Genomic DNA, 12089 nt, shown 5'->3' with positions numbered 1-12089 from the left:
AAAGTTACCATGTTTTCAGTTTTCGTTCAATATTTCAATGCGACTAGACTGGATGTATGTGATTATAATCCAATTAATTGGCAAGTGTGTTATTTTTTCAAGAAAGGCTAGCTTCTTCTTCTTGAATGGCGTTAACGTTCCCTGTGAAACTTTTGCCGTCTCAACGTAGGCATTAATTAGCGTCATTTATTAATACTTAGTTGAGATTTCTTAAGCCGAATAACACGCCTTAAATGTATTCTGCGGGGCAAACTGTAGAATACGCGTGACTACAGTGCAAGTCGGAGGAAATTTCGAACCCGAACACCCGGCATGATAATGTGAGACGCTAACCACTCGGCCACGGGTGCACAAGAAAGGCTAGCTAGTAGGCTTCAATTTTATTCGTCGATCATCTGAATAGGTCAAGTAGCTCAAAAGTAATAAATGTTTGAAAAAAGTCATTTTTGGGAAAAATGCAAAAAAATTGATTTTTCGAACCACCTTAAAATGGAAATGGTCACCCTAACAAAAAAAAAATACGGGTCGAATAATTTGCTATAAAGAACAAAACTACCACTTTTGACGAAAATCTGAGAACCACTTTATCGGTTTGCCATGGAATGGCTCAATTAAGGAAACAAAATCAAAATTTGTGTAGAACGAACGTATTCTGATGATGTAACATGATTCTAGTAGTTATTTCAAATGAAAAAGTCAAGAAGCTTGTAATAATAAAAAATAAGTAAAAAAACGTTTTAAGCTTAAACATTTCATTGTGATTAAAAATAATAATACAGATAATGTACTGAAAGCTAAGAAATAATTAGGCTAGTAACAGTTAGCAGTTATTACACCCCTTTCTTCATTAATCTAGGGCATAGATGAAAAATGTTTAATCACAATGAAACTTAAAAAGATTTTTTAAAATTATTTTTAATCATTACAAACTTCTTGACTTTTTGATTTGAAATAACCACCAGAATCATGTAACATCATCAGAATACGTTCACTCCTGCGATTTGTTAATGTTTACCAAACTCGACCTTTGAGTAAGGTCTTCATATCATGTTGTTTCTTTACTCCCACGCATAACAAATTAGGAAAAGAGTTGCAGTTTGGAAATCAGAGTTAATGTTATGTTTTATACAACAATCGGCTCTTGAGATTCAAATTCTTATTGTAGGTTTGTTCTGGAATACATAAGCTCTTCCCAAAAATTGATCATTAGTCCGATTAGCCTGTTATACTGAAACCGTGTGCAATGTTTCATCCAAATTAAAAATGATTGAGTGTCATTTGGAAAGTAACCGATCTGTTTCCGAATGTTTTCGCAAAGTTTCTATCGAGGTTCAGCTCTGTTTCTTTTGAACAACTCAAGAAACGGAATGCGCCGAAACTTACCGATAGATCCTGGCTGACTGATTTCTTGTTCTCAATCAGATGCTCCATCGAAGAAATGTCGTCACAGCCGGAGGGCAGCTCCTCGCAACCGACATCGTTCAGCGCAGCTCGAATCATCTCTACTTGCTTCTGCATTTGGCGCTCCTGGCAGCGTAACGCAATCAGTTCCTTGGAATTCCTACCGATGAAAAACCAAGTTGGAACTATTTATTCTCGCCCAATCACTCATTGTATTGCGACCTACTTATTATTACTATCCTTAACAGTAGCTCCATTGGACCCATTCAGGATTGGAGTGGACGGTTTGGTTCCCCCGCTGCCGCCGTTTCCGTTCGTAACCGTCGACCCGTTCACGCCTCCGTTTTCCTGGCACAGCTTGCCCTGCACTTCCTGCAGCTCTTTGATCGAGCCCTCGAGTTCGGTCTGTCGCGCCTTGAGCCAATCCACCGTCAGGTTGTCCACAGTCAGGGTGTTGGCCTGCAACTTCCCCAGACTGTCCTCGACCAGTGCCTCGTCGAACTGGAACAGCACCGGTGCGGTGGGTGTCGTCTTGTGCTTCTCCGTGAACTCTCGGTATTCCTCGGCCGGACTGATACTGGTGACGTTGGATTCTATCCGCTGCTGGATTTCGCCGAACTTGTCCGACGTGGTGTCGCCGAGTTTGGAAATTTCCTGCAGCAGATTACGCCTGCAGATCGGAAAACGAGAAACATAAATAAATTCGAGACCTGAGAGCTTGCATGACTGAACTAAATTTTCGGGCCGGATATTATTATTCAAAATTACTCTTGCTCGTCATCGTTGTTTGTGTTAGAGCCGGCATTTTCGCTGAGTAACGCAACTAGCTTCTGCTATTGCTAATGGCTATGTTCTCTAGGATTTAGTGCGGCGAAGATAGCAACGAATGTAAAATGTAGGGGGAAAAGGCAAATTTCTTCCTTTACACTCACGACCGCGAGAAGTGGCGCAAGGCCAGCTAGCCGCGAGGCACCACTCATTATACTCACCAAGTTAGAATGAATCCCTCCTGCTGTGATTGCTGGTGTTCCAGCAGGCCTGGCAGCAGTATCGTCCGGATATCCTTCTCGATTTCGGCCGCCTCACTTAGCAGCAGGACGTACTCGTTGTGGGCCAGGTGCAGCTTCCGGCAGGCTTTCTGGTATTTATCGATGACGTCGTCCAACTTACGACCCGATCTGCCCGCTGCATGATGTGTGTGTGTGCGCGCGTCGGATGACGGTGCCGATGGCGCCAATGATTTGGTGTATTTCGGTAGCGGAAACATGAAAGAGAATTACAAATAAAAAGGATTGGTTTCCTTTAGTGAGAAGGCACAGCTTGGCTGATTATAACTGGAATTAGTTAAATATTTGTGTAATCGAAATGAGCGGGAAGACGGATGGTTTTGGAGGGCTATTTAATTTCTTTAGAAAGTATATGCTAGGTAAACTGGAAAACATACATTCTGTCAAATATATATCGGCAAAAGTATGATTTAATCAAGTTAGTGGCAGACCGAAAGAAACCAAATTTATATGGAAGCTTTTTAGGAGTTAAGCGTGGAAACTCGATCGAATACTTTGACATTGAAGAAGGTATTTTGAAACTCAGAAAAATTACGCGCAATTGTGCTGTGCACATTTATGTGACGGATGTTAATTTTATTATCATACCGAATAGCGCTTGAAACAGCTCATAACAGTATAAAAATGGATTTATGTCTATCTGTCTGATTCTTATGGACGCGGAAACTACTGAACCGATCGACATGGAAATTAGTATGTAGGGGTTTTTGGGGTCGGGGAAGGTTCTTATGATAGTTTGAGACCCTTCCCCCCTCTCTAAGGGCTGCCATACAAATGAAGCATAAATTTCTGCATAACTCAAGAACTAATCAAGCGAACTGAGCCAAATTTGCCATGTGGAGGTTTTAGGAGGCAATAAATGTTTCTATGGTGGCTTGACACTCCTCCCCCTCTCTAAAGAGGGGGGGGGGGATTGAATAATTCCAGAACTTATCAAGCAAATGGAATCAAACTTGGCATATAAAGGTTTAAGGGATCGAGGAACGTTTCTATGGTGGTTCGACACTCCTCCCCCTCTCTAAGGGGAGGCTGCCATACAAATGTAACGCAAATTTCTGTATAACTCGAAAACTAATCAAGCAAATGGAACCAAATTTGACATATGGAGGTTTTAGGGTGCAATAAATGTTTCTATGGTGTTTACATACCCCTTCCCTCCTCTCTAAGTGGAGGGCTACCATACAAATGAAAACGATTCTGCATAACTCATGAACTAATCAAGCAAACTGAAACAAATTTAAATGACCTACAGTAGTGTTCTTGGAATCAAATGAATGCTGATTGATAAGGTGGAGAATTTGGGGGACAATAATTGTTTATACGGTGGTTTGACAATCCTTCCCCCTCTCTAAAGGCAAGAGGGCTGCCATACAAATAAAACATAAACATCTACATAAATCGAGAACTAATCAAGCAAATGGAGCCAAATTTGGAACGTGAGGGTTTTTGGATACGAGAAATGCTTCTATGATGGTATGACATCCCTCTCTCCTCTGAAATGGAGAGGGAGTCCAGTAAAAATAATTCACATATTTCCACCAAACATATTCCAACCAAACATGACAATTGAAAATTTTCGAAAAACTATGAAGGAAAATGAGAATATTAGAAAAATTCAAATTCGCATATGTTCTACAATTACATAGTGACAAATATTGTTAGTCCATTTGATGTTTTCGCTAACGGAATCGATTTCTATATAAAAAATGGATCACCGAATGTGTTGATAATAGCAAAACTCGAGAAAGGAATTGTTCGATTTAGGACTGTCTTTTTTCTACCATATTTTCTGTATCAAACATTCATTCCATGTAACGGAGAAACGTGTTATTTGCAAGTGGTTGAAAAATCTACGAGAATTGTGTCTGAAAATAATCTGATATTATAATGAAGAGCTTTGGTAGAGCTACGAAATTTATAGAAAAAGGTAATTTTAAATGGTAGATTAGAAGATCATTCAATGAACAGTTCTGCGCTTAGTAAGAAAACGTGATTGTTTGAAGGTATTGATAAGGCATCGTGCACAAATTACCTAACGCTAAAAATCCAGATTTTGGAGTCCCTCTCCCCCTTCACACGTTACGTAATTTGTGCACGACGCCTAACAAAAAATTAATTTTGGGTGGGACGAAGTTTGCCGGGTCAGCTAGTTATTTTATAATTCTCGAGTTTCGTAATATTTTACAAACAAATTTACAAGCAAAGTTAAAAATTTTCAGTTTTTATCGTGTTTGGTAATAAAACGTATGTTTTCGGATACGCAGAGTTCAGTTTTCAACTCGTTTTCACCAACAAACCAAAAAAAAAAGAGGAAAAAATTGTTTTTTCGAACCATCAGTTAACTTTGAAAAATCATAACTCAAAAACTAAAAAAACGCCTCTCTGGTTTCAACATATGTTATGTGAAAAATCCTCAGTCTTTCAGAAAAAAATATGAAAAGATATAGCGCCCTTGGTCCCGAGACTATGAAAACAATAAAAAACGAATACAATCAATAATAACGAGAGCAGATTTCGATTTTTCAGCAGGTGTAGTATTTTTTCATAAAGACCATTGGAAGAGTAATTGGCTTTAATTTGATATGTCGATCATCTGAATCGGTTTAATAATTTAAGTTAATAAGTTATGAATTTTTAAAAAAGTCATTTTTGAAAAAAAAAAGAGGAAAAAGTTGTTTATTCGGACATCCCTAAAATGGAAATGGTCACCCCACTGAAAAAGTAAAAAAATACGTGTCTAATGTTTTGTAATAAAGAACAAAACTATCACTTGTCACGAAAATCTGAGAACCACTATATCGGTTTGGCATGGAATGGCTGGTTTCGGGTTAATATTGAGAAAAAATCCAAAAGGGGGGATTCCGGGTAAAAAACTCAAGTACTGAGTGATAAAAGACACTTTGAGGTACACTTTCATTAAAGTACTGAGTACTGAGTGATAAAAGACACTTTGAGGTACACTTTCATTAAAAAAGTTTTGCGGGGAAATGCGGGGCAAGTTTAATAAGTCCCTCTGAAGCAAATTGAACTTCCGAAATATTAAATACTTTTGTGGAGTTAAAACCAACCGAATTTTGAAACTGACAACCAATGTAAATTCTCCGTTAAAAATGCTTCAAGAAACATAATGAGCCAAAAAAATTCGTTTAGAAAATTCACCAAAACACATGTTAGAAAAACACACCCGAAATAGTGGCACCTAGAATAAGGGACTGTAGGATTTTTGTGTTTTTATGCAACTTCATTTTTTCTGGCCGCCTAAATTTTCTCAGGGAACACTGTGTGGCGGCCCGTAGAATTTCGTGTGTGGAGGAGCTGGAGGGAATGATCAGTACATGTAACGAGGATTCTAATGCGATTGTTGGTATGAATATTCTTCCGCCGGTCGAATAAAAACCTCCCAACGCTCTATGCTATTGTTTTATCGCAGCTTTTTGCAGGTTTAGGAAAATGATCGATTTTTCGGGAAATGGATAATTGGGAAGAAATAATTCTTAGACATTTCGCCACAGCCAACAACAAACATAACGGCATATGCTTTCGTTTGGAAGAAAATGCCTGCCAGTAATAAGTTAAAATAACATGAAATAAGAAATGTCACATCTCACCTCAGATGGATTAATTTGGTTTTATACTTAGAGACCTCCATTCTCCTGTGCTTGTTCGTCCCGGAATGGGAAACTGAGGCATTTATGATAACCGTATATTTGCTAATTGAAGTGACTATCAGTTCGCAGTTTGCACTTGCTAAAAAGTGCGGGTTTCGGCTAATGTTCGATTTTTCGAACAGTCATTTCCCGGAAAATGGAAGATGGAAAAAAATAATTCCTGAGCATTGGGGTTTCTTTAGCGTCAATCATCGAAATTACATCAATGACTTTCACCAAAAAAATAATTGTTCAGCTTGGTGGTTGATGGGTTGAAAACATTTAGCATATTTTATAGCAAAACAAACTTATATATTCCTCTAGCACACTTAGTTTTGTACTTGAAACATAATTAATAGTCGATTGGGTTCCTGTTAATAGCAGTAATCGTTTCAATACGCTTCCGGAACGAGCCACAAGTTCTGTTACAATTCTTCGAATCAATTTCCCTCTAGGTTCGTTTTAAAGTTCGCTTGAGAAAAGTCGTGATCGAGTGACGCTTAGCATAAGCCTTGGCTTTCATGAAGCGGGCGTATGGAATAAACCGCCAATTATTTTGAAGGCGATAATATAAATTTAGAAGAAAGATAAAGCAATTTCTTTGAGAACATAAATTCAAATTCCCGGTATATATTTGACAGAATGTATGTCCGATGGAAGGAACTAAAAGCTCTGTAAACACAATTTATGTGCAGATCTAAAATCTAATTTGCAGTTCTTAGCATCATACATGACTATTTCTACTTGGTTTCATGAGTCATGCCATTGGAAAATACTCACATTTGATAATTTCCTCGAATCGCCCCCTCAACAGTTTGTAGTATTCCAAATGCTTCTGATATTCACTTTTTTTTCTTGCGACATCCTCTGTTATCTGTAAAGAAAGAAAAATCAAAAATTAGATTCGTATCAGAACGAGTTCTTTTCTCCAACTTAAACTGATTTACGACGAATCACGATTGCGAGATGCGAGATTCTTCGATGACCCAATTACGCGAAGATAAGCGATTAGTCTCACGTTTCGCAAACGATAAAACACATGTTTAGCTTGCGTAGCACCATCTGTCGGTGGGAAGTATACGCAGACGGGTCGCACTCTGCACATCTTGCGCAACCACATTCATCTGCGTGCATCTGTTTAAGATCCTATTACGGTAAGATACTCATTAGTTATGTCACGGCGACGATAGTCAATAACAATTGCATCGCTCCGTTGCGCGGTTTTGCAAGGCGATGCACCTTGGCGGTTTGCAAAAAGTAATGAACAACGTTGCAGATTGCTGCTGCTGCTGCACCGATGATGAGATGATGTACGGTCGATCTGAATTTCTGGTGGGTGGAGATAATGTGCGCAAATAGAAACAACAATAAATGCGGTGCGTGCAGATAGCTGCACAACTGTTGCAAAATGGATACCCGACATGGGTTTGTTATATTTTTTCTGTTAGTTAATGCATAGCTTATTATTAGTCATATTTTTCTCGTCTCGATTCTCTTAATGCATCTTTCAATTTCAATGCTGGGAAAAGTCCTAATCTCCATTTTGTCGTAATCACTCAGACCCACTGTGTCTGAAGGAAAATCACCTAAAAACCACGCTGCATGAGTTAATCTGTTGCCGCGCGTTCATTCCATGCTAAAAATATGCTTTCTTTACAAGCTAGGCTTATGAAGGTGCAAGTAATGCATTTTCCACTGTTTGAACCTGCTGTGCTCTCCCGCAGGGCCATGTTCATTTGGTACGCGAGACGTGATTAGCTGAAACGGGAACATACGGCTCTGCTTCGCCCGCGCGTCAGCAAGATGTTTCCAAATAGGTCAATTAATATGAACTTTTGGGTGCGTGAACGTGATGATGGAGATGATGCCTCTATGTCCGCAGCTCGGGGTTTCATGCTTTTATGAGCGTTGTTCGCCCAGGTTTGGCGGAACGACACCAAGAATGTTGGATGCTGGGTGAGACGTCGTCGTTTGCACGTCGGCACCGGTTGTAGGTGATCTACACTTTGACAGGGTGCCGTGAGCGTTAACTTGATGATGGTCTGGCTTATGTGATAACAGGACTGACGTAATCGGATATGAACGTTAGCAAAAGTTCTCTACCGACCGTTGTTATTTTCATCGTTCTGCAATGGTAGCGAGTTCTTAGATGAGTTTTTTGGAACATAACGATACGAACGCTGCTGATTTAGTAGAAATCGTTAACGGAATCGAACACGTCGCAAATGAAACGAACGGAAGAACATATGTAGTGAATGTGGAAAAGATTCAATACTTATTCATTCTTCTGTAATTTATTCTGAGAATCCATGAAAAATGATTGAATAGAGAAGCTTATGCTTAAGATTTACAGTTCCTAGTTATATAATCATTTCTTTTGCGTTAGTGAAAAACTTTTTCAACCTTCAAAAGTATTTGTTTCTTCCATCAGATCGTGATAAATAGCCTGCCTCTGTTTTTTTTTCTGCAAATGACGAAAAGATTCATTCGAAAATGTGAACTTGTAAAACGCATAATCTATACAGGGTGTTAAGTAGTTGACTCGTAACCAGGGGGCGATAGAAGATCACATTTGATGAAAAAACGCTTCTACGTATACGGTTTAATCTGAATTATGTCAGAGTTATTAAACTTTTCTTGTTCGAAGCTCTGTTTGTTTCAACTGGTCCAATTCAATTAGCTGAGAAAATGTCAATGAAAACATTTAAATTTAAATTTAAATGAAATTAGTCATCTTAAGATTTTTGATTGACTTTTCATCTTTCTTTTGAACTGTAACTTCAAAACTTTTTTTAAATTTTAAATTTTCAGCTTTTTGAAATTTCAAATTTTCCTCAATTTTTAAATTCTCTCACATTTTCAATTATATAAATTTTTACAATCTTCAATTATTCTTTAATTTCAATTTTTCTTTTTTGAACGGTTTTATTTAGCTTGCCCTGTAATCTGTTTGTATGTGTTTGTTTGTTTTTAATCTGTTTGTTTGTTTGTATGTTGTATGTGTACCAATGTTTGTATGTTTGTCTGTAGCGCTGACCCACAATAATAGAAATTTGACCCCCTTTCTGTTGACCGATTGATCTGAGATTTGGAACACACCTTTATCTCTGTGGTCATTATAAAACTGTGTATTTCATGGCCGCTACAAAATGGCGAATCACATATTTTCTCAAAACCTCATCGATATGGGTTTTCCAAAACCCCATCAATATGGGTATCAAATGAAAGGCCTTGACTAGTAGAATACAGTTTTTTATGGAAAATGCAAATCCTAAATGGCCGCTACCATAAAATGGCGTCATATATATATTATTTCAAAACTCCATCAATATGGATATCAAATGAAAGGGCTTGACTAGTAGAACATAGTTACAGGGTAACTTCGATATAACGTACATTTTACTTTCAAAATTGTACGTTGTATCGAAATGTACGTTATATCGAAGCATAATAAAGAACTCTGAAACGTAACTTATATTACTTTATTGTGTTGCTGTTTGAGTAAGGTTGATGAATAAAATCAATAGGAAGACGAAGCCAACTTTTCTCATGATGTTTCCCTTCGTTCTGTTGATTGAAGTTTGATTCATTTAGAATCCGGAATCACAAAACAGTAGTATTTCGGGATTGGTTAAAGTTACAGCACAAGCTTTAGTATCAAAATACAGATAATCTATTGTTCTTTCAGAAAAAAAATATTTTTTAGACTTTGATCATGTGTACGTTATATCGAAGTTTACCTGTATTTATGAAAAATGCAAATCCAATATGGCTGACACTACAAAATGGCGGACTGTATGCTTTCTCAAAACTTCATTAATATGGGTATCAAATGAAAGGGCTTGACTAGTAGAATACGGTTATTTATGAAAAATGTAAATCGAAGATGGCTGCCACTACAAAATGACAGACTACATATTTTCTCAAAACCCGATTAATATGGGTATCAAATGAAAAGACTTGAATGTATGCAGGTCACAGTAGATCATGCAAAAACCAAATCCAAGATGGCCGCAATCACAAAATAGCAAATTACTTTATTAAACGGTTTTGTTTAGCTTGAACTGTTTGTATGTATGTTTGTATGTCTGTAGGGTTGTCCCATAGAAATTTGACCAATAGGAACTGACCGAATTTATAAAACACCTTTATCTCTGCTGCCATTTTAAAACCGCTTATCTTGAAAAATCCAACTCAACTCAATCATCTCAAAAAAAGGTTGATTGAGATATGTGTATCAAACGAACGAACTTGACTTGGAGAACACACTATGTATTTTCTGCAATCCACTCAATTTCGGTATCAAATGAAATTATTTGACTGATAGAATACAGTACAATGGTTTTATTGTAGAGAAATATTCTAATGAAACAGATAATGTACTAAAAACTAGAAAATAAAACTTTTTAAGTTAAACGGTTTAATTGTGATTAAACATAAAAATGTACTAAAAGCTAGAAAATAATTAGGCAAGTAGCAGTTAGCAGTTAACACACCTCTCCTTCATTAGTCTAGGGCATTGAGAAGACTAAAATAAAATCGTGGGGCACGTTGGATTTCCATTATCCACAATTAGCGACTTCAGGATATGTCCCTTCAACTGGAATTTGAAAATTAAAAAATGAATGGAATAGAATGATTGTATCCTATTACGGTATGTATGAATTGGAATTTGAAAAATTATCACATTGAATATTGCAAAAAGTTGTGATTTTTATTTTTTTCATTTTTTATATTCTTTTTCAATCAATTTTCAATTTTATCGATTTCAAATTTCCTCATCCTTCAATTTTCTCAATTTACTTTTTTTTTTTTCATTTTGTAGATTCAATAGAAAAAAAAAATTCTAAAAATCCAGCCATAATTTACTTTACTATTTACTCTTATTTTTCAATTACAATTTTATCAATTTTCAACCTTCTCATTTTTCAGTTTTCTCGATTTTAATTTTCTCAATATTCATTTATCAATTTTATATCCTCAAAATTTCAGATTTTATTAACTTTTACTTTTCTAAAATTTAAATATTTCTTTTTTGATCAATTTTAAATTTTATCAATTTTCACAATTTTCAATTTGCTTTTTCTCTAAATGTCTCAATTTAAAATATTCCTAATTTCAAAATTTTTTTCCAAAGGTTTATGCAGTTCCAAACTCACAATCCTTCTCGCTCTAATTTTCATAGCAGAATGGCACACTTTGACTCACAAATGTTAATTGATTGAGAAATATTTCGAAATTATTCAGTCATAGTGAACCAACTCTTAAAAAATGCTTCATTTGGTTCAGTCAGAATGGACCATGTACGTATAGGCAGCCAAATAACTGCATTTTTTGGCATGATACTTGATATTTTTTACAACTATCATACGTCAAAGTATTGCCAGAGAGTAGCTTATATTTCTGAGAACAATAATGAACGATAAAATTAACAGCTTTGAAAATTACAGAGCATTAAACTTTATGTTCGTTTTTCTCGAAATCATAAAAATGTCACGTGGTCCAGCCTGACTTAACACCAACCATATCCTGTACTAAATTTTCTTATCTTTCAATTGATAGCATCAGAATCGTCTTCCGTAGCGTACTTTTGATGTAGAGCCAAGAGAATTTTTTTCATCAAATATATATATTTGTCGATTTAAAATTTCCTCAATTTTCAATTTCGTCAATTTTTAGTTTTATGTTTTCAGTTTTCTGAATCTTCAATGTTTTAAATCTTCCATTTTCTCAACTTTCTGAATCTCTTCAATTTTGTCAGTTAACCATTTTTTCATTTTTTGCAATTTTAAATTTTTATTCAAAATATATTGAAATTGTCAATTTTCTTTTTTTTCAAAATTTGAAATTTTCTCGATTTGAAATAATGTTTTTTTTCCAAATTTTTACGAAGTTTGAATATTTTTTCGATTCTAAATTTCAAAATCCTTCAGTTGCAATTTTGTTTAGTTTACAAAATTTCAAACTCAATTTT

At 36.1% G+C, this 12089-nt stretch overlaps 1 protein-coding gene across 7 annotated transcripts in view; it reads right to left on the bottom strand.

Moving 5' to 3' along the window:
• The window catches only part of LOC129761989 (tyrosine-protein kinase Fer), a 119870-nt gene that overhangs the window by 27334 nt on the left and 80447 nt on the right, over positions 1-12089 (bottom strand). For all 7 annotated transcript variants that reach the window (XM_055759904.1, XM_055759905.1, XM_055759900.1 and 4 more), the window contains 4 exons: positions 6896-6989; positions 2391-2586; positions 1628-2071; positions 1384-1561 (listed from right to left, as the gene is read on the bottom strand). In XM_055759904.1, the coding sequence (XP_055615879.1) occupies positions 1384-1561; positions 1628-2071; positions 2391-2586; positions 6896-6989 (912 nt within the window). The remainder of the gene's footprint in view (positions 1-1383; positions 1562-1627; positions 2072-2390; positions 2587-6895; positions 6990-12089) is intronic.

The sequence above is a fragment of the Toxorhynchites rutilus genome, chromosome 1 (assembly GCF_029784135.1).
Source record: "Toxorhynchites rutilus septentrionalis strain SRP chromosome 1, ASM2978413v1, whole genome shotgun sequence".
Lineage (NCBI taxonomy): Eukaryota > Metazoa > Arthropoda > Insecta > Diptera > Culicidae > Toxorhynchites > Toxorhynchites rutilus.
The sequence above is the reverse complement of the archived record's forward strand: the minus strand, read 5'-3'. Positions and strand labels throughout refer to the sequence as shown.